Source organism: Gallus gallus, chromosome 3, assembly GCF_016699485.2.
Source record: "Gallus gallus isolate bGalGal1 chromosome 3, bGalGal1.mat.broiler.GRCg7b, whole genome shotgun sequence".
Taxonomy (NCBI): Eukaryota; Metazoa; Chordata; class Aves; order Galliformes; family Phasianidae; genus Gallus; species Gallus gallus.
This window is the reverse complement of record NC_052534.1, coordinates 8,841,265-8,869,231: the sequence shown is the minus strand read 5'-3', so window position 1 is coordinate 8,869,231 and position 27,967 is coordinate 8,841,265. Positions and strand designations below refer to the sequence as shown.

At 41.1% G+C, this 27,967-nt stretch overlaps 1 protein-coding gene across 1 annotated transcript; it reads right to left on the bottom strand.

Annotated features, from left to right (window-relative positions):
- Positions 1-33: 33 nt before the first annotated feature.
- On the bottom strand, positions 34-27,967 carry MSH2 (mutS homolog 2). The gene is made up of 16 exons (XM_015278122.4): positions 27,711-27,967; positions 26,404-26,558; positions 25,768-26,046; positions 25,524-25,670; positions 24,106-24,255; positions 22,660-22,793; positions 16,046-16,245; positions 13,340-13,449; positions 10,733-10,856; positions 9,844-9,994; positions 8,304-8,401; positions 6,734-6,979; positions 5,063-5,267; positions 4,421-4,668; positions 1,921-2,093; positions 34-464 (listed from the first exon to the last, which is right to left on the bottom strand). The coding sequence occupies exons 1-16, from the start codon at positions 27,946-27,948 to the stop codon at positions 294-296; spliced, it is 2,829 nt and encodes a 942-aa protein (XP_015133608.1). The 5' UTR covers positions 27,949-27,967; the 3' UTR covers positions 34-293.

Here is a 27,967-nt window from a genome sequence, read left to right as displayed (position 1 = left end):
GATTGCATGATTTGAATAATTATCTCCATACAAAAAAAAAAAAAGCATTTTATTGAAAATTTCTAAAAGAACACAAGAGATGGGAGCTGAAGCAGGAACCTGGCAAAGAATGGGTGCAGAATGTTAGTTTTTTTAACAAACAATGACAATTCAAGGAAAAAAAAAAAAGCCTACATAAATCCGTACGAAACATTACAGCATATAAAAACTATAAGACAAGAAATGGTAGTTCTTGCAATCAATGGAAAAAAAACAAGAACAACTTCAGGAGCTGCATCCTGTTCTCACATCTTTCACGGTGTAACTTTTGTTCTGGAAATGATTTCGTTCACGAAACCGTTGTTCTTTGCCAACACATCAGCTCTCAGCTGCTTCAGCTTGGTTTTGATGTCTTCTTCCGACATATCCGTCAGGGGCAGTGCTTTCACCTGAGAGAGAAAATCCTGAATGATCTTTTCGCCTTCCTAAAACAGAGTGAGGGGAAGGATGGGAAAAAGAAAACAGAAAGAATGGTTACACAGCAAGCAGGATATTTCCAAATTGTACCAAAGATACGAAGTCCTGTTCAGCACCAGAAGCTTTGCACAGACAAAACCACATTATATTTGCACTTGCTATTACGCATAATCCAGTTATACTGTTTTGGGGAGTTATTTCCCCTTTCAATCCATCAGCAAAAACTATGAGTTGATTGACAGAGACTAATTTTAACACTGAGAACTCCTGTGCATGTTTCACATTTAATTCCATCGTGTAACCACATCAGGAAAAGATTGCTAGAGCAGTAATTGCTTGGGAGAGGCCATGTTACTTTTTGGATGAACTGTAAATCCGAATCAACATTTCCATATGCAAAAAGATAGAGCAAACTGTTACCAAGCAACTGGAGAGTGGCTGTCACCACTGAGAAGAGATGATAATTAAGCTTCATGCATATGCTTTTACACAAACAGGCAAAGTACAACTTCTAAACAGTTTGAATAGTGAGAACAAACATGTCAGTGGACAGTGTTCAGGATTCCTGTATCAGAAACTATTTGGCCAGAACACAGGCTTCTGCTTAGTCCTCTGTTTTCTGTGGTAATACCCTATTACAAAGCATCTGTACTTTGATTGTAACACTTAGAAGTGATGCAGAGTGCTTCCAGCACAGAAGTCTCCAAAGCACTTGGAAGTAGAATAGCACGGCTGTCTCTTTGAACATGATGTGAATAAAGGCAGACAAATTGCCTGGAAAAGACCTCTAACGCTGTGTGCCTCGAGAGTTTATCATCTATTATTTACTATCAAATATATTATGAATTATCAAAGCATAAAGCATGACACTGTGTTTGTCAGAGCATTTGCCACATCTGTTTAATTTATAATCAATTTAAAATCATGCTGACAGATCCAAGTGAACTGGAAAACATTGCACTGTGTTACCTAGCAAGCTGGCATATTGATCACAGTGCTGCTGATGCAGTTGGAGGGGAACTTCCTAATACCAACGGGCAGGACAAACCAGAGCTCGTTCACCAGTAACATGAGATTTTACTGAGCCAAGAACACATGCGTGGACCACCAAAACTGGAAATAAAGGAGAGGCCTCTGCCTAAAGCAAAGTGTTTTTAAATGCAGAAAGTGCTTTGGATGTGGATTAACACTTCAAGGCTTCCACATAACGGAGCACTGCCAAGGTTGCAACTGTCCTATAAAAATGATAAACGAGTTACAAAGCGGCCAAGTTCTCAGGCCAGAACTGAGATCTGTGGTCAGATTTGTACGCTTATGTTAAGAAAGGCACAGAGAGCCTGTCGGCAAAAGGCAAAGCAAGTAGTAAGACAGCATGTGCTCTGGGGAAATCTGAGTCCTAGAACTATTTCACTCGAGCCTCCCCACGTAAACAAATGGGAGAAAAAAAAAATGCTGTTAGTAAACCTCTCTTTCTCTGTAGCATCTCTTGGCTGCTGGCTCTCCTTCAGATTCCTTGGGCCTGCCAATGTCTTGAAACTCCTCCAGCTCCAGTGCTTTCTCTCTCGCGCTTTCTATCACATGTTTTGGGAAAGCTGCCAGCTCTGCTACATGTATTCCAAAGCTCTGGTCACAAACACCTGCACGGAGACAAAAACAACCTGTGAAGAGTTCTCAAGAGACAACTGACCTACACAGAGATTATACGAACGAGCATGTCATAATTCTCCATTCTGAAGGAGTATGTGTGTGACATGTGGTTTGGCTTTCGTTTTTGGGCTATATATGATATGATAACACGGATTAAGAGTATGCTCTCATTAAATTAAGCTCTCTTAGAACAGTAATTGCAGAGCTACTGAAGTCCTTTGAGGAGAAAGGGGAAAACGCTCTCCAGGCAGAAAGAATTTCCCTCTAGCTCATGAATGAAACTGAGCAAGGTTTTTTTTTTTTTTTTAATTAAAGTGCTTCAGCACAATCTGTGTAAAATAATCATCTGCACCGTTTATAAAAAGATATAAGAAGTGCATTTAGACACACACATAAAAAATGCTGTGGTGCATTCTCAATCCTCCTCCTCCTCCTCTGCGTCAGTACCACACAGCTTCCTAGCTTCCAGGACGAGTTTAATTATACCAAAACCTTTCATCTCTAAGTTTACACTTACTTCAATTAATACCCTGTTCATAACACTGGGTTGAGAACGAAAGTTCTCACACTTGCTTAGAATATGTTAATTATACACAGTTACATAAAACCATTTTCACTTCAATATCAAAAGCCCCTTGGTACAACCTACCAGGATAGGACTAGAGGGAATGGCTTCAAGCTGCGCCAGGGGAGGTTCAGGCTGGATGTTAGGAAATACTACTTCTCTAAAAGGGTGGTCAGGCACTGGAATGGGCTGCCCAGAGAGGTGGTGGAGTCACCGACCATTGAGGTGTTCAAGGAACGTTTGGACGTTGTGTTGAGGGATGTGGTTTAGCGAGAACCATTGCTGATGGTGGATGGTTGGACTGGGTGATGCTGTGGGTATTTTCCAACCTTGGTGATTCTATGATTCTGTCTCACTCACGAAGAATGAAGAGCAGAAGGAAAATACTCTATGCATTTCCTTGTCGTGCACTTTACATGTAGTTACACATTGCAAATTAAATAAAAGCCGTTGTTTGTTTCAAAACACAACTGCAGGAGAGCTGCCTCCTCTTACATCACTGCTCCAACAAAATAATTCTTCCAAAAAAGAAAAAGCACAAAACAAAAATCAGAACCTTATACAAAAGGCATCCAAATTCAGATCAGGTATTTGAAGATGAAGATTTCATAGTATCCAATTTAATCTGATTGAGGTTTTAGTAGATACTGTCCTCAATGGCACATCCAAAAAATTGGACTAATGGAAAAAAAAAAAAAAACACTTCAAGCTCAAAGAAAAGATGTGAAGGACTAAAACTGGGAAAACTGTTCAAAGAAAAATATGAAACATGGCTTCTAGAGTTTTCGCCAATGGGAAGGGGTTAATCTAGACAGGTTAAAAAAAAGGAGGAGGGGACTGAAGAGCCAGGGCCACTAACTCAGACTGACCAGGAACAAAGTCTGGACGTTGCCTAGAAAACTGCATGTACAGAAAGGAGAACAGAGGCCACTTAAGATCTCAAAAGAGAGTTCACAATGAGAGAGTTAAGAGAAACAAGACAGCAGCAAGATCTGAGATTCTCTGCTGATCTCTAAGACAGCAGCACTTCTGGTTGTTCTGTTATTGCTCTTGCTCAGAACAACCTCTTAGCTTTAGAGAGCAGTGTCTGAAAGCTAATTGCAAGACTACAGAGGTGAATGTAAAATTAGCAGCAGTTCCACAAGTAATCGAAGGGCAAGTATTATTCCATGGATTCAAAAGCAGAAGCAAGCTACTTGTTGTTTTATTACAATGTCATTTCCTAAAAACTAAAGCATGCAACTTTCCTAATATCAAACTACTGCACAAATTGAGCAATGACTTTCTTCAGTAAGCAACTCTAACAACAATGAAACAGACATTACTGAAAAAAATGCCAGCAGAGAAAAGTTGTATTCATTTCCTTTTTAAAAAAGAAAACATTCAAGGAAGGTAAGTCCTTTCCTTATGATTTACAAAAAATAACTCAATTCCAAAAGAAATCTAGGAAAACAGAGAAGAACGTTTTGGAGCCCTTCTTTCTGCCCTTGAAAAGGAGCAACTACAAAAGCATCAATCTGAGTGTGAGAAATAATGACGAAATCTTAACGAGTAATCATCGCCATCACCAGCTCTGTTCGAAGATGGGATGGAGCCCCTGCCATTCACATTATCTATCCATAAAGAGCATGTCAGCACGTCCACTATAAAACCTAAGCTTGGAGTACTACACATGAAATAACTTTTCACATTCCTTTCCATTAAGATTTCTTCCTCCCTGAAGTTCACTGTTTTCGCCACTTATAGTCTTACCTGCCTTGACACGATACAGCATTGTCAGCGTGTCGTCACTGGTGAGAGCAGTAACATGTAGGTTATTTACTGTTGGAACTTGATCAGCAAGAGCTGTCAGTTCATGAAAATGTGTAGCAAACATACAGAAAGCACAAATTTTGCTAGCAATGTATTCTGAAATAGCCCATGCCAAGCCAAAGCCATCATAGGTCGAAGTTCCTCTTCCCAGCTCATCAATGATTATCAGAGAGTTTTCAGATGCTGTCCTAAAACAGAAGAGAATTAAGTTTGAGCAAATCATAAACTCTGGATATCGGATTACCACAAATCATACTGTAAAAGTACAACATCAGGCACATGACAACAACTGTTTACATGACAAAATATGAATAAAGTACACAGTGTCACAAATTATTCCAAGTTAGAGCTTCTTTGGCCCATTTAGACTTTAGCCTCCTGGTAGCAGCTGTGTCTGAGCGCTGAAATAAATGGTAGGCTACTTCAAGAACTTACAGCCCTGCTGTAAAGAACTCGAGATCTAGGATCCTACATAGAAGAAAATCTTAAGATGCTAAAAGAAAATGGTAAGATGCAACATTCTTAGAGCACATCCTTTGCTATCAGCCCCAGTCAACGAAATGAAAGAAGTGCAGGACTTACCTAAGGATTGAAGCAGTTTCCAACATTTCAGCCATGAAAGTAGACACACCTTTCAGCTGACTGTCTCCAGCTCCCACACGAGCCAGGATACAATCCACGATGGTTATTTCTGCAGAGTTGCACGGCACAAAACACCCAATTTGGGCCATAAGAACAATGACTCCTGTCTGTCGGATATATGTTGACTTTCCACCCATGTTCGGGCCTACAGAAGAAATTTTGCAAAGGGAATTTAAAACCATCATCTTTTACCATTCAGTGCTCCTTTTAAAGGAGAGCAGGCTGTTAAAACTGAAAAAAAAAAAAAAAAAACCAACAAAAAACAACATATAAACTTACTCTTTTGTCAGGAGAAAGAACACTTGTCTAACAGGTACAGCCAGGAGGGCTACTACTACTAAAGGTTACTGTTTAGATAGGCGTTCCTTTTCTTTTTTTTTTAAAGAGAAGGGAGAAATGAAGGGTTTCATAAGTTTTGTAAGCAGTCATCTAGAATGCACGTTCATACCTAAAACTAACAAGCTTTCATTGTAAAGTCATCGGTATTGCTGCTTAAGAACAAAAATAATTTGCTTTTACTTCAAACAACAATCGCTATTTGCCTGCAAAAATGAAGTAGTTTACTTAACAGACTGGGTTCAAGCTTTCTGGTGATTTAAATTACAATCCAAAAGGATTCTGAATCATCAGAAACATGTATTATGCAATTAGAACTTAACCAAAGCACAAAGGAAATAAAAAGTGCTTTCCAAACAAACTGATCATTAAAACCAATTTTACGCTTTCATAACCAGAAAAACAAGAGTGTTGCCATGCATTTATTCAGATTCTTAGTTTTTCTTTGTGATCGTTTTAGAAGTGTTCATTAATCATTCTCTAATTTCAGATCTTTGCTACTCAGAATGTGTTAAGCATATCTGAATGGAAATTAAAATTCAATTAAATGTATAAACACTAAAAAGGTTCTCCTGTATAGTAAAATTCTCTTAATTTCACCAGAGATTAGGGGGGGAAAAAAAGTAGGTCATTAAAACATGCTTTGCATTTTAAATTGACTAACGCTGAACAAAGAAAACATTAACAAAGTGGGTGTTTAAAAGTCTTGCCTACAGCTGATGCCTACATGGCTACAATACAATTGATGCCTCATGGAATTTTCCAATTCACTTCAGTAGGGTTAGGCTCTCCAGCTCCCGAGGTTGTCTGGCTTGCAAAGGGACGTTCAGTAAAGCGAAGAATACAGGTATTCAGGATGACTTTTCCTGCTTCCTAATATCCCAGCAGCCTCCCTCTTCTTCCCAAATAACTACTTCTAAATTAGTGACCAACTTCTCCAAATAGTGCACGCCGTAATTACAATTGTAACAACTCATTCCACGACTGGTAGTTTGGATGATATCTTTATATCCACAAGCAGAGGGAACACGACAAGAACATTGTGGACAGATATATATATATACATATATACACACACATTTTTTCTAGTTAAATCTCAGCCTGTATACAGACACATGAATAACTTGCTTAATGCTCCCACTTCCTTGATTAGAGAAATTATTCTAACATAGCTTTTCCCCTCCCCTCCCTTTTGTTTTAAAAGGCATCATTATTGGAAATACCCGAAACATTTAAAAGCTAAGTATTAAGTGAGAAAAGGTAACAAACGTTTACCAGTAATAATGTGGAACATCTGCTTGCCCTTCTCAAACGTAACGTCATTGGGGATGAAGGCCACCTCATCTTGCACTTCAATGCAAGGATGCCTGGCACCTTTCAGCACAATCCTTCCTTGCCCCTTTTCCAGAATGACAGGACGAACATATGGCACTGGTGCTCCGTTTGACACATGAGCAAAGCTGACAATGGCATCTAACTGAGCTATGACATCATTCATGGTCTGTATTGGCTCTGCATAACCTGTTTTTGATTACAGAGAGACAAATTCAACACGGTTAGAAATGTGAAAGAGGTGACGGACAGGGAGCAACAGAGGTGAAACATCTAACATCTGCCATAGGAATGCATACGTAGGAAAAGATGAGCAGTGACCTGCAGAAAGAATCCCCGCTGTACAAGATGCATTCACTATTCTAACATTATTTCTTGAACCTGGCTAGGTATAGATCATTAAGAGGACTTCAAGTCACTTTCATCCAAGAATTACAAATTTAATCAAGTCTTTTTAATTAGTCTGTCTTTTCAGGAGGAAAAATGTGTTTTTTTTTCCCTACACCTATACGCGTGCAAGTCTGTTACTGCACATCACAAACCTTAAGCAGCAGCAAAATACTTCTTCTCAAACATACCTGATATTTGCAGATGACGTACTATGGCTACTCCTACTATATAATACTCAATTTCCACATATTATATATATACAAACGTAACTTTACTACCCACAAGCACCACTTGAAAATCACCGAGACACATACACAAAAAAAGTCTTTTGCAATATCCTGGCAAGTTCCCTATCGCGATAGGTCAAAGATTTCCACTGTAACTTAATGCAATGAAATATATTTGCATTCGTCTTAAAAAGTGCTTTCCTATCTTTAGTACATTTGGCCTTTGCTTCATATTAATTAGTGCTTTCACTTTCCACTTCTCCTTTCAAAGACCTAAGACCTGTTCTGCTGGAACTTGTGCCTTTGGGAGAGACAGTATTTACAGAATCCTCCTGATTGACATCTCCTGGTGTGTCTTCTCCTTTTGGTAAAGGGTGGCAAAGAATACCCTGTAGGTAGGTAATCTTAGAACAAAATACAGGAAAATTAATTGGGAAAACAATAGTTGTTTATTGTGCCATATAATCAATGATTAACTTGTTCTTCTGTGGCATAATATTCTTTCTTCACCATCCTTCACAGCCCTGAGGTCCCTCAGTTCCTTGGTTTTTTTGCCCGTTCTGCCTTCTACTCAGCCTGCTGTTAGGGTGGGGATGCCCACAGTCAGGGAGGGAAGAGGATGACAGATGAGGCCTCTATGGACATACTTTTGTCCCTATTATGGGAGAAGCAGTTGCATGTGCCCCATCACTGCTTATCTGTAGCAATTTCAGGGAAAGGTCTGACCATAAGACAACGTATTTCATACTTTCAGCAACAGACTAAAGGCCCCAGACCCGTTTTTCTCACATTCTTTAGGGAAGGTTAAGGTCCTACTCTGCAGAAGGGCTTACAGAGTAACAGCACATCCTCCCAGCATTCCAGACTGCCATGCATATCAACACTGACATACTCACCTGAAGCGATGTTAATTATTTCCTTAACAATTGCATCCTGAGCCTCTTCATACTCTTCTCTGTTCTTTATGTACTCCTCATTGATGGCACTCAGCTTGCTGTGAACAAAACAGCAACGTTTAGAGGTTGTGATGTACCGTCTTCTGGCCACCTCCCAAGCAACTCACTTCTCTAATGGTAACTCCAGCAGCAACTGTTACACATGAAGTCACGGTTGCACTGTTTGTCTGAAACAGACCACGTATTAATCACTGCTGTTTTAACCATCCCATACATGACACAGGAAGCAGATACAGACAAACTCCTCTCCAGTCTGAAGTCCATCTGGTGGTTGATTAGTAGCAGCTTTTTTGGGGGTTGATACCATTTATGCCTTGACTTACAACCTGGACGATGGAACTGAACACACTTTCAAATGCACTCTCGGCAGTGTTGTGAGCACCACGTTAAGGGCAGCCACCACTACACTGTAGGACAGGGCTGCCTTCCATTTGGTTAAACCAGAGAAGCAGGTGGACAAGAACTTCAAAACACGGGCAAACACAAAGTCCTGCATGTGGGATGAATAACTCCATGTAAGAGCACAGACTGGGTGCGGTCCAGATGCCTACAAAACAGCTTTACACAGAAGAACTGGGAGATACAGGGAAGGAAGTGTGCTTTTTCAGTCTGGAGAGGAGAGGCATCAAATTCTTCTTGCAGGTACAGAGAAAAAGAATGATACTAAACACTCAAATCACGACAACGTAAATTCTCATTACGTGTGATAAAGAAAGAGGCATTAAGCACTGGAACTCATGTCCCTATAGGTTATGAAGGATGCCTGGAGGACAGGCAAATGGACACAGCATTGAGCCACCTCATTTAACTTTGAGATTGCATCTAGCTTCAAAGGTGGCTCTGTTCTAATAGAGGGACTGGACCAGCTAAACCCAAGAGATTCTCTTCCACTTAAGTTTCGTAGCTTCATAGAATAGAATCACAGAACATCCTGAGTTGAAGGGACCCACAACGATCAGTGAGTCCAACCCCACTCAAACCCTATGGCGGAGAGCGCTGTCCAAACTCTCCCTGAGCTTACAGAACCTCAGAACACAAGGCCAATAGTTATGACCAACAGAGATTACAGCATAATTTGGAACAGATAATTACCAACAAAACTGCTGCATGTCGTCGTATTTGGTGATAAACACAAATAGCTCTTCTCTTATTTCAGCTTGTAAAAGTGTCTGTATAAACACTCACACTGAATGCAATTACACTGGTAGGTGCAGCTAAAACAGAAAAATTAGCCAAAGTCAAATGAACAAAAATAGCTAACAGTTGGCAAAGAAAACGGGGAATGGAGGCATGTGCTTTTAACAGAAACTGCATGACTTCTCCTCAGTCTCGCTCAACGTATCCATCTGTGAGCCAACTGAAAAGGTGAAAATTCAGCCACTCAAGATGTACAAAGAACTGCTCAACGGACAAAGTAGACAGAGAGGAGTAACTGCTTCTTTCACAACAGGCTCGAAAGATGACCAGCATTACCTCATACCTGTTTGTAAACTTCACACCATTCTTCTGTGTATCAGTTATCTTGTACTTCATGTTGTTCCTGAGAACCTTTTCCTCCTTGCAAGTAATTCGAAAGTGGTGTCCAAACTGTGAATTTGACTCCAGTTTGATACTTTTACCAGCTTCCAGACCTTTTAGATGAAAAGAAGGAAAGCCAAACAAATACTATTATCATAATGCTTTTGCTTGTGCAGTTTCTCCTCAATAATCCCAGTTCATATGACGCAGCCTCTGTCCAATACGCTCTTCAGTATACTTGCTCTGGTTCTATACATACATGAGGAATACCTAAGCCTGACAGAATTTTACTGGTTCTTTCCCTGCTCTTACCTTCGATACGCCCTCAAACTGCATATGGAAATAAGGTGCACCTTTACTGTACCGCTACATATTCCCCAGGAAAATGAAAAACATTCGTAGCACCCTACAAGGACATTCTGCTTGCTGTTGTTAACACAGCGTGTATAGCCTTGTGATTCTGTAACTGACATACACAACTGCTGGTGGGATTTCTCATCCTTACGTAGCCTTGACTTTCCTTCTTTATATCTAGGTATCTTGTTTAAATAAAATTTAAAAAAACCTGGCTTAATTAAGAATTGGATGGGTTGCACACAGTGCATTGCAACACTGAAATATTCTGTAATATTATCTTTAAAAACAGCCAAGTTATAACCCTGCCATAACTCGGTTTCCAATAGACAGCACTGTAACAAGTGAAGTGAAGTCACTCCAAACTAAGGAAAATAATAAATAGAACAACAGAAACATCCCCTGCCTAGTTCCTCTAAGCCAGTTTTCACCACTTGGTCTCAAAATAATTAATTAATTAAAAGGAGGTAAGAAATAAAGGTACTTCCATCCCCTACCAAGCTCTTTGGCTGCACTCTTCAATAAGGTCTGCATGCTTTCTTCCAGCTCATTCATCTTCTCTCGCAGTTCTGTCAGGTTGGGGTCGAAAGAAGCCTTAACCAGGAACTCATGATTCTCCACCTAGGGGGAAAAATAAAAAGCAATTTGTACGAATTGGGCGGTAATGAAAAGAATAATCTCCCTCATTGCCTACTTTCTCTGTGCATTTCACTCAGCCTGCTGTTTTGGTTGTGGTTTTGTTGCATGCCAACACACTACAGTAAAGTTCTCCAGCTGCTTAACCAGATATGTGGCCACCACACACGTATGTGATTTTAGAGATCCCTGTTGAATCTTGCAGACATTGTGAAAGCAGCATAGACAAATTCATTCCCTGTTATGGCCCTGTTGATAGGTCTGTTACTCCCATTCCCTTGATATTTCTGCAAAAAGAACAGCTATGAATGTTTATGACAGAGCACACAGCAGAACATTTCTGCTTTTATAGGGCAGATCCTGGTTCTGAAACAGAAAGGATAGGCTGAAAATGCCAAGAATGCCAAGCCTTGTCATGACAGGTCAGACTAATAACCCAGAACTGATGGCAGTTTGATACCTGGATATGTTCATTATGTGAAATAAGTAAATCTCGGTTCCAAGCGTTTCTCAATTTAATGAGGTGACAGTAAATGATTTGCAGACTCCGGTGCTACGTTGAGCTAGCTAACTAATGTGAAAACCCAGTCCTTCTGTAAAGGGCCGTGCTCTTAAGACTAAAATCAAAATGCTGTATAACAAAAGCAATGACAAATTCTGAAGTTGCCCCAGCTCGAGGTGAAGGTTGGAGCAGATCATTTTCAACAGCCCCTTACGGATCCAAGAAACACGGGAATGGAAGTGATGATTTCTCAACTTAAACGGCTAGGTAAATGAATAACCACATCCCACACTTTCTGAACTCAGATGTTTCTTTTTATATTAGAATGCTTACCCTGAATAGATTCCTGGCATAATTTAGTTGCTATGACAACCTGTCCTTCAATCACACTCGGAACAGAGCTCAGCGTTTTGTATGAATACCCGAGCATCTAAGAGGAACTGAAAGCCAAACGTTCAAGTTTGAAGGTTCCTACGCAGAAGGTTCACCCTTCAGAAAACCAATGTTGTTTTACCTGTAGCCATTTTAATCGATCCCATTATCTCGAAGGAAAAACAACCACAGATCCAACAACAGGTCCTAGGGGGCTGGTTAAAAATAACTGACTCTCTAACCTATGTAGAAGAACGATGAAATATTTTTTAAGCTGAAGTTGAAAAGAAATTGGAAGAGCTGGGTGAATGCTGAAACAACTGCTTGTTTTAAAGAATGCAGAGTTCCAGGGCACGCAAACGGCATCAACAGATGGTCTGTAACTAGTAGATAGCTATAAATGTCTTCATTAGCATACATCATCAATTACAGCCACACGTCAGTCGAGAGCAGCCTTAAAGAGTATAAAACACAGCTGATGAACGCGTACACAGCACAAAGAAAGAGAAAAGGGCACTTCTTTCACTTGGTGAAAAAGATGTACGTTCAGAATTTTTTTTAAGGTCGGTGTAGTTTCCCCAGAGCACAACAAATTGCTGTTCCTGCCCTTGGCACGTGGTCGGGTGGAGCTCATCCTTCTACAGTCAGCTGAGATCGACATTTATGACAATCCTAGAAGCCTCCCAAGCTTTCTGAAACGACTGAAGCATCTTGTCAGCAACAAACACTAAGCGAGTGTCTGAGCAAGCACAGGAGACTGAGACACCAGAAAAACGTGTGCGTTTTGAGCGCATCGCCCCAATTCCCCAACGGATACGTCAGACGAAGATGATAAATTGCACCAAAAACTTTGGCACTGTTTCACCCTCAGTCACCAGACCGCCAAAAACAAGAAGTGCTCAGTGCTATACAACAACAAGCCACTCATCTGCACCTATCCCTTCTCTCTGGTGCAGATTAAGGAACACTAATGCTCCTTTCTTTGGCCAGTTTTTCTCTGGAACAAAAGCCTGTTTTGCTTGCACAATTAGTCCTACCTGCAGTAATGCTTTATAAGTAATTGCAGATGTGAGGCTAGATTAATTTTAGTGGCTTTTTCTCTAGCAAGAAACTTCTTTACACTGCAAAGTAAACTTCACCTTTGTATCAAGGTCAGTCATTTTCCAAACAAACCGTTAGTTATGAAGACTCAGTCTCACCAAACAGGAGCATATCTCCTGAGCTTGATAAAGCAAGGAAATATGTAAGAAGCATACTCTGGCTACATCCTAGATTTGAGACATCACAGTAACACTGAAATTATGGGGAAAAAAGCAAAAAGGTAGCAAAGTAACTTCCCCACTTGTAATACTGATGAGGTCTCTGAAAACAAGCTTCAGGTCCACAGCATCCATGTAACCAAAGCACTTTTTCACTGGCTATATAATTAAGATATTCAACTGAATATCCTGACTCCTCATACATGGCATGACCGATCTAACAGTAACAACTTAATATAAACCATCAATTAGTTTAGTGAGTGCGGAGCAGCCTGTGAAGTTCAGTAAGAAATTTTAATAGCAAAGCAAACCTGTTCACCCACGCCAGCTCATACCTTATCCATATCCAGGGTTGTTTCTATCATCTCCAGAAATTTTGAGAAGTCGGAGTGGATATCATTAAGAGGTGTTATAAACACTGCCAACAACAACATCTGGTGAGCTCCTGTTAAGAACAAGAAAAATTATTCACTGTATTTCACAACCTCACCAGAATTCATGTACCATAGATAAAGAGCACAACTATAGAGCTGAATATTTTTTACTTTAAACTTAAAACATTTGTAGAGTTAGCCAGGCAGCAAAAAGAAATATGGAAATCAACGCTGTTCTACCAAGGGAGAACAGAAATAGCAAAATGACTTTGAGTTTGTCATTTTGGTTGTAAAAAAGGTCTTACAAAAAGAACGTGGTGCAAAAGAGAAACTCAGATAAAATACAGAATAGCTTTACTGGAAGTGGATTGTGCCTGTGTGCCACAAGGTATGTCTTTGAGACAAAAAGAAATCTACAGACCTCATCTGGACTTCTCAGTAGTGTGTCACACAAGATGCTAAGACACAAGATTCATGATTACTACAATGATTGAAAGGCAGATCAAGAGGACACCCGTGACTTGCAAAGGATGAATGAGTTGGGAAGATATTAGCAGTACTGTTCCTCCAGGGCTTGTACAGGCATTAATCTTTTGAAGATGCGAGCATTAATGATATTAACATACAAACAAAAGAAAACTGCTTATGAAATTCGCTAATATATACAGTGTGGAAGATAACAGAGGAAACTGGAGAAAATAAATCAAGACCATAACTAAACGTCCTTGAAAACAGAGGTAAGAGAAACGAAGCAAAGTCTACTAGCAAGTTTCAGTGTAGTTACAGACAAAAAAAGTGCTCTGAGTCGGGAAATAATCTGCTGGAAATGGTAAGGAATGTAGAACAACGGTACAGCAGTCAAGGAATGATCAGCACTACAATGCATAATAAAAAAAAAACAGGTATTTCCCAAAGCAATCAGGAGGTATTCATAAGATACTGTATGTAACACGGTGTAAGTCCACCCAGAACACAGCACATAAGTCCTGTATCTTGCATATTTGCAGGCTTAAAATTGAGTGTCAGTCTGAAATGAGAAGGAAGGTGCCTTGGCAGCTTCTTAAAGATAGACGTCTAAGTACCTAGATTTTATGCCCAGCAATCTGAGTAATGAACAACTGCTTCCTTTTGCCAGCAATAGCAAAATGTTTTGATGACTCAGTGTCCTTTCCTGTCTTATGCAGGTTTTTATGTCTAAAAAATAAAAACTGGTCTTCACTCAGTACCCCACTCCTCAGCTTTCATCAGCCATTAAAACAAACATCTCAACAAAGCAGTGCTTCATACTGGACGAAAGGCAATTGCTGCTAATCACTCCGTGGTGCAGCTGCAGATATATAGCTAAAATAAAAATAAGACATTCCAACTATTACAAATTATTTTAGAGATATTAGTGGTGAACGCCCTACTAAGGCGGACTGATTCTGGGTAACATGTAGAAGAACAGGAACCTCTTGCAGTCCTGGAATTCATGCATACAGTGAGCTCAGTGGTTTTCTCTCAAAGCTTGTAAAATTTGACTGTTTGCATACCTCACTGTTAAGACAAAGAAACTCTACTGATCCAAATGACACCTAACAGAAAGAGACAAAGACGGGAAGAGAGCATTTTGAAATGTTGATGATGGAAATCCAAGAGCTCCACACCAAGGCAAAACCAAGCAGTCTGTATGAAAAAGCCAAAGGGAGAACACAACTAAGCCAACTCAATGCAGCACGGCGCTTGTATCAGAATATCTATAAAGATTTTTGTACATTTTATGTATCTATCAGTTCTTTCACAGTTTTAAGATTTTAACTGCTTTTGGAAGTAACAGGCAGTATCCAAAAATACATTTAGTTTCTGATGAGTTTTTTAGAAGACTCATTATTTGAAGTCAGGAACCTATAGTAGAGGAAAGTGTAAGGTACGGGATAACCTCACTCAGTGTCTGCTCAGATACAGTAAGGAAGTATTTGTAACCATACCACTTCAAAAATCCTTCATCTTTAAGGTTTCACTGTTTGATTTACACAAAGGGATTGTCAACTTAGCGGCCTTCTATAAAAATATGATTTCTAGTAGGCTAGGATGGCTGTTGCTGTATTGAATCACATTCCACTTATGCTGATACCATCTTATTTTGCATTTTCTTGGCAATATCCAGGGAAGAAAATAGCAACCTTTGTATTTTCTAGGCTTGTCTGTCATAGCATTGAGCTTCCTACCACTGAAGATGAGGAAGAAAGCCTGCCACATCACTCTCCACGGCAGGAACGTTTCACTACTTAAAAAAACAAAAATGCTCTTCAAATGATACCACTGATGCTTAAACAATACAAAAGATATTTTAGTGACAACTCAAAGTACATTTGAGAACTGAGTCTTCAAAAAGGTCATCGTATTGTATGAAGAGTTACCTTGGCTGTAATATAAGCATGCATGTGATTGGTCAAGAATTCTTAGAGATAAGCCAGTGTCAAAGACTACAGGACCCAACACTCAACAGTCTGTTTTGCTTTTAAGTACCCGACGGGTATTTTTCCAGCACAGTTCCAATTTAAATGCCTTAAGCTTTACTCCTGCAGTGGAAGTACACAGGAAAAAACGTAACCTTTGGAAATCTATACACTATTCCTTGGCAGTCTCAACGCAACATAAAACACGGAAAACAAGGAGTAGCATTACCTTCATGTTTTTCTAGTGCTTGCACAACATTAGGCAGTTGGTTAATAGCTTGATACATTCGGTAACAGTCCTGTAGAGTTGCTGCTTGCCTCTGAAATTTCTTTGCTAGCCGGTTAAGATCTGGGAAGCGGCGTAAAAGGTCTTCTTGAAGGCCCTGACGCAGTTCAGTATCTACCACAAAGGCTTCAACCAAATTCAACCTAAGCAAGATCAAATGAGATTTAAGGGTTAGCATCACGTGGTATGCAACTCTTTTAATGTCAGCAATTAGAACAAAAGCGTTTATAAGAAAGTTTCTATCTATCCTTTCTCTACGTGCTCCACTGGGCACGTTAAACCAGAACAAGGTGTAGGCTGAGAAAGCAAGGATATTCGGACTGTATCACGCTCTGTGAATTTTACAGTTGGGTATCTAATGAACAGCACTGAAGTGAAACCGATTCAAACTGCCAACATCTGTTCAGTAGGTATTTCAAAGCTCAGAATCTACTTGGAAATTAATCTTCCCTTGAATCATAAAAGTGGTTGATTAAACTCCTAACAATCACTGCTCTATCCAATCACGTGGCCTATATTTTGGTTTTCATGAGCTCACCTTTTTTGTCGTTTTTTTTTTTTAGTTGCTTGTGCCTTTTTACGTCGTACTACACAAACAAATCTCTTTCATCCCACAATTCTCAGCTTGTTCAACAGCCTCCTGCAAAAGAACTTGTCAAAGGCATTTTGAAACACCTAATTTATTCTTTCTTTTTTTTGCCTTTGTCCATTACAATGACAAGTTCAAAGAGTTCAGATCTGCATGAAACAATTTTCCTCTACCAAAACTATGCTAATTAGACTAACATCTCATGACCTTCCTAGCACTGTTCTGTTTTTCCCTCCCGTGTTTGCCAGCCATATGCATAAGGTTGACAGGTTTATGTTCATTTTGCAGAACAGGTTCCCATACAGTAGGAATACATACAAGGCTTCTGAAAAGCAAGAGCTATGTTAAGGTAACACAAGCCACATCTAATGCTCACAAGTAATAGATATCAAGGGAAAGGTTTTTTTGTAATACCAAGTTTATGGCTGAGCAAACAAAGAAAACATGGAAAGAAATAAAAGCAAAAATCAAATGAAGAGATGCTAACAACAGATGACAATACTGGATAACTTGTTTCTCCCACATAGCTGAGAGGAAAGGAGAGGAAAAAAAAAAGAGAGAGAAGTGGGGGGAATAAAGCAGAACTTTCCATCACAGATCCAAGGAAGTGGAATCAAGATAAAAGAAACAGCTCTAACTACGGAAACTATGAAACTGCACTGGAACATAGATGAAATCCCTGTTTCAAGACAGTTAGCTGTTCAAATGTGCTCATTCAAAATCTCAGGTGATATAACTCAAAACCAACACCAGTAGTACATACAGAACAAGAACACTTCTAGGACTGCTCAGAGAAAGGACAGGATGGTTTTTATCAGTTCATGAGACTTTGATCCATACATGAATCAGTAAGATATCACTACTGCAGAGAAGTAATTCAAAATCCCAGGTTCTGTCAGACATTTTCATGGGAAATAACTGAACTAACACAAGGAAAAAAATACGTTAATAATGAAATCAAATGAGAAACGCACTCTTTTATGGGAGAAGCTCAACTATTACTTTTAAGAACATCTTAAGGGTATTAATTCCTCTTCCCCAGCCACAGAACAGTAGAGCCTTCTAAAGAGCTTGCACTCTCCACCCGCTGAAGTCTTCCTATGACTGCAGAATAAGATCAGCTTTCCTGTTTAAGCGTCCAAGCTAACTATAGTCAATTTTATCAGAGAAATGCCACTTAGAAAAGGGCATTAAGAATATTAATGGCCATACTGAAAGAATCCAGCAGAGGGCCACCAAAACCATCAGGGAACAGGAGAACCTCCCCTGTGAGGAGAAGCTGAGAAAGCTGAGGCTGTTCAACCTGGAGGAGGTTGGGGAGGAACCATCCACGTCTATAATACCTGAAGGGAAGGTACAAAGATGACAGAGTCAGTCTCTGTTCAGCAGCATCCCGCGCCAGAACTAGAAGCAACGGGCACAAACTGGAACACAGGAGGTTCCGTCTAAGCGTCAGGATTGTGCTGGGGGGATGACTGAGTATAGGAACAGATGTACAGAGACGCTGAAGAGCCCTCATCCTTGGAGATGCTCAAATGCAGGTCCTGGGAAACCTGCTTTGCCTGAGCAGGGGGTTGGACCAGACAACCTCCAGAGGTGGTTTCCAACCTAAATTGTTCTACAATTCTTTAATCAAACACAGATTTCAAGCAAAATGTAACTACTGCAGTAATTATCATAGACCTTATTTTGACAAGTTGAGAGCAAAATGATAGTATGACAGCAACACAGTCGCTTTTCCCTAAGGAAGAAAAAAAAAAATAGCAATTTGATTATTTCTTAAACAAAGACCTGAAAACTGATTTGACATTTTTAACCAAGTTTCAGTTTAGCTTTGATTTCACTTGAGCCCCGAAATTCAGATGCAAGAGAAAGGGACTAAAAGCTTAATCCTTGTATTTACTATGCACCGAGCAATGGCTGGTCAGGATGGAGTAGGAGAGCTGAAAGTAACCAACAAAGAGATACTGTGACAACCAATGGCACCTAAGATGTACAGATTTACCTTACTGATTGCTGATCCTTGACCTAGAAGACAAATGATACCGAAAACATGAAGAATACAAACAGCTTTTATGCACTCCTTCAGCTCGAATAGCAACATCGTCTTTCCCACACATGAATGTGTCATGAAAGAAAGCTTTTACTTACATCCTTTTATGCTTTCATTTACATCCCCATACTCTCTTCAGACAAGAAAACTGAATCTCTTGCAATGGAAGAATCTAAACTTTGTAATGGCTTTCAAATGCCTCAGATTTTGATGGAAATTTCTTCCTGAAGAAGTGGTATACCTGACATGTGCTCAACTTGCAGAGCTTTTAAGTTCCTAGGCAGCACTTGATGTCAACCTGTTTTACAAGCAAGAATAAATGGAAATACAGGCAGCCCAAAAGTAGTTTTGAAAGTAGTAACCGCAGATGAAGGGAATGGAGAGCATTAAGGATGTGCTGAGAGCTTCAAGTTACAAACATTTTACTAGTGAACTCAGAGACTGTGACTTGTAGAGTGACAAAAGTGATGTTTTTCTAACATTTCTAGAGGCTTACTGGAAAGCCAGTGCTATTTACGTTATCACTGTATGACAGCTTCTTTCATGCAGAACATTTATTGCACCATGACGTGCCATGACAAAAATCAAATCTCACTCCTGTCTTACAGTTAGCTCAGGTTCAACCTGTGTTTCAGAACTGTCTCTGCAGGCACTAAAGGCACTCCCATGTTTAGTTAAAGTGTGCTTTAATTAAGTGGTTTAGACAAACCTCCAAGCTGGTCACATTCTCCCCTCCCTTAGCAAGGATGCAGGGCACTAATTGAACTGCCTGAAATCAGTTTGCTGCTCTAGACGAGTACTGACCTGTACCTGCAAAAGTACTGAAGGTCCCATCAAAGATAATCAAAATGACTGAAGCAACACAGACTGCCTGCAGGGCTTTGCAGGAACAGCCATAGGCTAAAAAGAACACAAAAACAGTGAAAACCTATCACAGACCAACTTATGAGGGAAGGGAATTCAGGGCCTGTAGTCCCAGTTCTCACTAAAAATGGGGCTGGTATCAGTTGAATGGAATCTTACATTTGTGCTGTGTGCCAACACTGGATATGTTTTATTTTTCTGAATGAAACTATGTGCACATTCAGCATATCTTTTTTTTTCCCTCAGGCTTGAACAGGAAGAGTTCTACTTAAGGTTCTCCCACATTTCTCAAACTTTCTAGTATCTAAAAAATAACCAAAACATACTGAAGTTGCTTTCTGCACTTCACTGCAACACCTTACCCAATACATCCTATTCAGGATATGATCTGTTCTTTCTGTCTCTGAAGCTGCCTTTTGATTTCAGATATGCTGACTCCAAGAAGAGACAGGAGGCTCCATCTGGACAGCCATCTGAACTCACTGTATGGTGAAAGCAAGGCTGGATTGTGCATACCTGAGAAACCAGCCAGACATGGGCAGAACACCATGCTTTTCAAGACAGACAAGAACCAGAACCCTCTGTTCTCTCTGCTCTAGTTAGAAGCTGTTTGAGGAGGTAAACATTATGTTACCTAAAACATATGCACTACATACATTAATTTGTGATGTTACCATATGCTGTATTGATGGTTAATACGGCTTAGTGATATAACATCCAGTTCTACTTATCCATAAATTCAGAACCACGCTGCAGGTTAAAAACTACTGAAAGTTAATCCATTTAGCTCCAAAAGATGACTTGCACCATCTACAGGTCTTAGCAGGGGGTTACATGACTCTGACTTTCCAAAGGTTTTGAAATGAACTGTCAGGCATCCAACTCTACGCTACAGAAACAAAAGTTAAGCAAAGACACTTCCTGGATAACCAAAACAACAGGCTTACTCCAATGAAAAGTCATCTAACATCAGTCAAACCTACCTAGTTTAGACCAGTTTGATGCGAGGGGCGCATTGGTGTTAAGCGGAGTGCTTTAACACATTCAAGCTAAGAAATAATCAGGAACCCACCTAGATGACAAAAGAACCACTGTTTTTCTATCTGGACCAACAGTTGGGGTGTTTTCTTCTCCAAGTGTCTATATGCTCTAAATTATAGCATGTTGAAATTCTGAATTCTTAAATTCAGAAATAGAAAACCACCCTGTAACCACAAATCTCTCAAAAGGTAATTCCTCTTATCAGTCCCACTAATGGTTTGCCTTACGTTTGCTCCTTTTAATTAAGTAAGTACAGCCCTACACACTCTGAACAGCATTAAGATTGGGAGGACGGTACATTAGCAGCTATTGAGTAAAATGCACTGCTTTTATCTGCAGGCATTCAGACCATGGCACAGCAATGCTGCTGAGTAAACTGAAAGGCATGACTGTAGTATCCATAAGCACAACAGACTAAAACTAACTACATTTCATGAAGCACATGCCAGCTGATTTGGTGGCTAGGCAAGGTACAGGAGGCTATCAGTGGACTCTTTGAGACTCAGTAATTGGATCCACCAACCTTTGCAAGCTTCACTGATAGCTTAATGCCACTGAAGTGCTCCCCTCCTCATTTAAATACAGCTTTTGCTAAATACAGCCAACATCAACCATACAGAAGTCACGTTTTCTGTCTACTACCTCAACTTCAGAAAGAAAACACCGTCCTTCTTCCAGACTTGTAGGATTTGTGGTGCACAGTAACGATCAAATAAGACTGCCAAAAAACAGTTTAAATTTCCAACATTTACTTTGTCATAAGAAAACCACAAATGGGAGTAACTAATTCCAAAATCTTAAAATCAAGATAACCATACAATTAATGTTGGCATGGATTTTAGGATCCAAAACTGACAGAAGTAGAATATCCTGGGCATGTCATCAGGAACTAATGATGAAAGCTTAGTAACACATGCAAAATTAAGATGTAGCATTCAGTAAACCTGGGCACAAACACTCCCCAGGTTAAAAACACTTCTAAGCACGTCTGGATCAAGTTACTAGGCATCATTCTGCAAATTGTTTGAAAACACACACAAAAAAATATAAGATTGTACAAATCTAGAATAGCTTCTTTAAACATTCGTGTGTCCAAGCTGAATTTTTGGCATTGCTGATCCATGCTAAAGCCCAACAACATACCCCAAAATACCTGTACTGCCTTATCTGAAATACAAGACTGACAGTGAATCAAAGTTAAATTCAATTTTCTGGTTTATTCTGCTTTTTAAAGAAACAAATGGACTTCGAAATGCACTAAGATGCCATTCACTTGAGTTGTACAAGGTTTGTGTTTAGGTGATAGAGGACAGCTATATTTAACATGAGATCAAAAGGAATCGTAGGCTTTCTTTGTGTGGAGAATAACATGAAATCAGCACATACACTCTCTGGGAGAATAAGGCTTTTGTAGTTTCCCTTTCTGAAGGACTGAGAATTACCCGTACTGTCTCAGCAGCGAGTTGTCAAATGCTGTAAAGCTCTGTATTAACTGATACTGCTCTCTGCTGGTAGGGCTGACACAGCTGGCAGGCAGCAGCATGAAACAGCAAGGAAGATGAAGACCGTATGTGGGCCACACAGTATCTGCACAAGATATGGTAAGAGTGCCCTGTCCCAAACTAAGGGAGTCAGCTTCTAGAAATACAAAGAGATCACTACTGCTTAATTTCTTTTTTTCCTCAGTAAACTGCAAATGGCATCAAGATACAGTATGAAGTTAGAAAGCAGCACCTTAGCCTATGGCATGAGTCATCTGCCCATCTGAACATATTATACTTCCTCTCTAAAAGGTAATAATTGTAGATTATCCAACAGTGAGCTGTCGGTATGCAACCCATTGAGCAGAAGACTTTCTGTTCTGTTGAACTACGATGTGTAAGAGTACAGCACGTTTCTAACAAGTGAAAAACTCATTTCTTGGTTGTAGTATTTTGCTTAACAAAAAGGAACCTTGTGTAAAACAGTTACTAACTTGCACAAAGTCTAGCCAGCATGCAACAATTTTACCTTTCTTCAATTCTATTCTTGTCCATAAGTGGCTGTTTGATCCACTGATTAACTAGTCTTTGTCCTTGAGGGGTTCTGCATTTATTTAGTAAACCAGCCAGAGACTGTGTATTATTAGCATTTTCCACAGAACTCTGGAAAGGAAAAGAAAAAGAGTTAAGTTTGCTGACACCCACTGACTGGCACTCAAGTTCACTGCTTAAAAACAGATCTGTTTTTTCTGTATGAGACCTACATAGCACCATCAAAGCAGGCACAGCATTAAAGCAGCTACACTCTGCTTCCTGGAACATACCTTAGTCATTGGGCAGCATATTCTTTGAATAGGAAAAGCGGACACATACCTAGATACTCACTAGTTTGCCCTTTGTATAGTGAAAAAGCAGGGATCCTGTCCATTAAAAAAAAAAAGTAGAATAAGACTATTCAGATTATAGCTTACTATAGTTTACTACTGCTTTTGGCTTAATATTAATCGCACTCGAGAGAGCCTTATGGCCATTTTTCTAGGATTTCTGCTTGGTTGTTTTGCACAAACAGCTGGGAAGCAAAAATCGTGTTTGACACTGGCAAATAACCAATGATCTTGTTTCAGCTCACAACTCTGATATTAAAACCTCAGTCACTTTCTATCTCAGAATGCCTGCAGTTAAAGCAGTGCGTAGGGATTCAACCAGTGGCAGGTCTGGATGTCTGTAAATGCTGGAACGTAGAACTGGCACTACAAGAGGAAATTCAGTGAGAGGGTACACCGATGGTTTAACCTCCAGAAAATGTAAAGCATACCTTCATACCTTCAGTGTTCCAGACAGGATAGTGTATGAAAAACTCCTGAGTCCAAGAAAGCACCAGAGAATACAAATAACCTACCCCAGCACATCCAAGTCAGACAGCTACAGTTTTGTATAATCAACTGCATCTGCTGCATCATCAGAACTTCACCTACATACTTCACACATTCAGACTTCTATTCTCTTCTCCAAAAGCAGCACGACTGTAGGAATTATTTGAGAGTTCCCTATCACACCATACAGCTACTGATCTCATCTCCTCTTCCATCCCCCAAGTCTGCTCCTGCCACTGAGGATGTGAACTGCTCCAACTACAACCAAGGGAAGTTAATGCCCTCTCTCCATGGGCCAGCCAGGCTCCTCAGCAGCTGCAAGCAGGTTACTTCCAAGGCACTTCCCATGCTGCATTCTACACCTTCCTGCCACTCATATGATCTTCTCTTCTGCATTCAAAGGCAAACAAAGGAACAAAACTGAACCAAGAGTGTTAACAGTTGCTAACTGTTTAAAACATACTCCGTATGGGAGTAGCTGAAAACAAAGCTAAAAAAGCAGAAGCTGACATTAATCAGGATGTGGGGAGCTGTGACTGTTTATCAGGCAGCTAAACAAGTACATTGCAAAACACAGATCAAGCCAGGCTTGCATTTCTTACCTGGAACAGGTTGAGGGCTTGGACAGCTGCGTTATCTAAAACCATATACTGACTAAGATCAAAAGTAGTCAGTTCATATTGCCCAAAATTAGAGTCATCTGACAGCAACTCTAAAAACTTGATAACGGCTGACAAAGATGAAACGGCAACCTGGAGATTAATTAAAAAAAAAAGAAGAAAAGAAAAACATCAACCACCACAAGTTCTAGTTAGAAATATTCCTGAACCATGGAGCATTTGATAATAAAGAAAATTACTAGAAATACAGTCAGGCAAAGTCTCTGAGCTACGACAATTTCAACAGGGATACAGGAGATTCATCACTTTTTTCTAGGGCACTACAGCTTCTTTCTAGGTAGGTGTAAGAACAACAAACTAGATACTTGCTTAATCTGATAAACAAACATGTGAAGAGCATGCCACGCCAGCTTGCCAAAGCTCTTATCAGGATATTTCTGGCCCAGGAACAGAGACAAGTTATAGCAGATAGACATCATGGATCGTTTGAGGACACGGCTTCATGGTTACAGGTAGACAGAGCAAGGATCTGATCTGGCTCACTCTAAGAGCTTACACATGTTAATGCCAGCACAAAAGACAGTGAGCATGATTACTGACTTGTTTGGTTGTAACAGACCTCCAACAGTTTTAACCTGTTATGAAATCACGCATTAGGGGAGAATAACTCAGAGGATGCCCATTGCAAAGGTACAATGAAAGGTGTTTTAAAATAAATTTAAATATGTTTTCTCTTAAGTCAATTAACCGTTTGCAGCTGACTTAAGAGAACAAACATGCTCAGCTGATATTCAGGCACTACATATCATATCATATCATACAATGGCTTGGGTTGGAAGGGACCTCAAGGATCATCAAGCTCCAACCTCAGTGCCACAGGTACAGCCAACAACCTCCCCATTTCATACTAGACCAGGCTGCCCAGCGCCCCATCCAACCTGGCCTTGAACACCTCCAGGGATGGGGCAACATACATCATATAACTGAGCTGTCAGATGATGTGAATCACAAAAGCATTAGCATAAACAGCGCTCTGTTTCCAAATATGAGTTTTCCCATTATGCCAAATAATCAAAGGATTGTATTTCACTCCTCAGGTTGGCTGATTATGAATAGGAAGCACTTCTTGTTAGCAGTCCATTTGTTTACCAGAGTTTACTCCTTGAAAGAGATATGTGATATCTCACATTCTTCCAGGACCCCTGGACACAAAGACTCATGCAGAGCAGAACTGCTAAGGGCTTCAGCAAGAATGTGGTTTAACACAACGCATACTCTTACAGGTATAGGAATCCAGCACAGAACAGGGTCAGGAAGGGCAGAGATCATCTTACAACAGGTGCACACAGCACTCTGCTTCTAAAAAGACAGGGGCACACCAAACAGTGCTCTGGGCTCACCTGCTTTTCCATCTCTGGCAATGCTGCGCTGTTCATTTGTTCTCCTTTCCTCGATTTTAACAAGCGATTGAGATCCTGAACAATATCCTTTGTCGTGAAATCTGCCTTCTTCCTGTCTGTAATCAGGATTCCTCCTCTCTGAACGACCTGTTTGCCGTAAAACACACTCAGCAGTTAATTTCAGTGCTCACTGGGCAGATGCTCATCACCCAGAAGCACACCCTGAGAGAACCACTGCCCTTACCTGCCGCAGTTTCCCCATCTCTCCTGCAGTGTCCCCTCCCGGCAGCACACACTCCTTAGGTCCCAGCTGAACCAGCAGGGCTTCAAGGTTTGAGAACTGATCATTATCTGGGAATTCACAGACGCTCAGTTTTCTCAGCGTAGTGTCCACATACCCTACTCCTATTACCCTTTGGCCATCAGCAGAAGACAGCTTCACCCCCACAACCCCGATGGCCATTGACATATCATTGTTGGCAAAGAGAACTTCCTCAAACTGGGCAAGATTTCCTGGAGAACCCTATAAGCAGGAGAAATGAAGTTTTAAAGAAGGTGTAAACACAGGGTACGCTTGTTAAAACTGAACAAAGCAAAGAATTGCTAAGAACGGACTATTAATATAAAACACACAGCTTTTTAAACCATTAAAATTTTACACATCATCTCCAGGGAGTGAACTACCCGCAGCCTATGGCAAGGATACAGGACGAGCTCCTCCAGCAGCTGAAAGCACAGCAACATACAACCAACTGCACAGCTTACCATCGTACCACCAGAGGCAGCCACTGCAACTCGTTCCAAACTGAGGGATGCAGCAAAGAGTCATTTCTTTATCCCCTTCCCTCTTACCATCACGCAGGAAGGTAGAAAACCGTACCTTGTAGGCTAAGTACCAGTCGTTCTCCTTGACAGATTTACTCCCTGCTTTATTCTTGTAAACTTCCACTCTGTAATGACGAACCAGCAGCAGATCTCTCACAAAAGACTCGAAGTTCATTTTACTGAGCACAACGCTCTCCAGTTTCTGATTGCCTGGGGCAAGAAAAAGAAGAGGGAAGGGAAGGGGGACTTGTAAGATGCTTGAATGTGTTCATCGTTTTGGTTCTACGTAATCAACAACCTCCCCCAAGACAGAGTTTAGAGCCTTCAGAACGGATGTTAGTCTGGTACCGAAGATCACATAAAACCCATGAAATGACACTAATGACCCAAAACGTTTCTCCATTAACATCAGGCAGGAAGAAAGCTTTCAATCAGAGATACCAGATAAGGCCGCTGTGGAATGTTTTAAGGCCAAAGCTTGAGGGACCCGGGCTTCCATCTGTGAACTGAGCACATAACACAGAAGTGGTGCCCACCCACGCCTTCCTGGTCTGGGAGGTATTCCAAATCCCAGCCGTGACACTGTCACACTCTCTGAGATCTTCACAGCTTTCTTCTAACGGAGCAGCCCATCACTCATACCAAGAAGCACAAAGCGTATTCCAGTGCCATTCTCTTTCCGTTGCCACTGCACAAGAAAAGTTTCACTCGCCACAAACCGGTTCCAATCAAGTTTATTTTGTCAGGCATAAGCCCTGCAATATTAAGCTACTTGAGACGAATGACAACAGCAAGGTTTGCCTCTTGACAGTCTCTGTCAGCCTCTGACAGTCTTCTGACATCTGATGTTTGTAAGCTCTATCTCCGCACACCCAAAGATTATTAACAAAAAGGAAAAAGAGGCAGATAGAGAAAATCTTGAGCAACACATAATTAAGTGTTATTCCCTGCTGCAGGCCATCGTGAGTCAATCACCTAATAATAGACGATTCACACACGTGAATGTTATCATTGCTAACCAGTGAATCACCTGCACTTGAGCAGTACAGAAACACACCATCATAGAGGACAGAGGTTGGAAAAGACCCCGAGGATCGCCAATCCCATCGTGCCCGCTGACCACGTCCCTCAGTGCCACATCTCCACAGTTCCTGAACGCCTCCACGGTCGGTGACTTCACCACCCCCCCGGGCAGCCTCTCCTATCCGCACACAGAGCCGTGCTTTCTGCTGCAGGCACCACGCAGCCGCCAGACGCGAGCACCGACGTGAGAGCAAACACAGCACAGCACAGCACCGCCCCTCCCGTTCCCCTGCCGGCTGTACCCCGAGGGCCGCCCCGCTGCCCCGGCCCCGCACGCACCTGGCGCGCCCGCCAGCTGCCGGATGACGGCCCGCGTCCGGAACAGCTCGCGGGCGGCCAGCCGCGCGTCCGCGCCGTGCACCGAATAGTAGTCGCCGCGCTCGAAGAAGCGCACGGTGGTGTCGGGCTTCTCGAGCAGGGAGAGCACGGCGCGCACGAAGCCCGCCTCGGCCCCCGCGCCCTCCGGCCACACCGCTTCCCGCGGCGCCTCGGCCGCCATGCTGCCGCCTCCCGCCATCGGCCGCCGCGCGCGCGCC

What these genes read in the sequence shown, in the direction of transcription:
- MSH2 (XM_015278122.4), bottom strand. Translation starts at nt 27,948, where the DNA reads ATGGCGGGAGGCGGCAGCATGGCGGCCGAGGCGCCGCGGGAAGCGGTG. An exon ending in ACTGGTACTTAGCCTACAAG is followed by an intron (nt 26,047 to 26,403) that starts GTACGGTTTTCT and finishes TCCTGCTTATAG; the next exon opens with GGTTCTCCAGGAAATCTTGC. An exon ending in GATGTTCCACATTATTACTG is followed by an intron (nt 5,268 to 6,733) that starts GTAAACGTTTGT and finishes TTTCTTCTGTAG; the next exon opens with GCCCGAACATGGGTGGAAAG.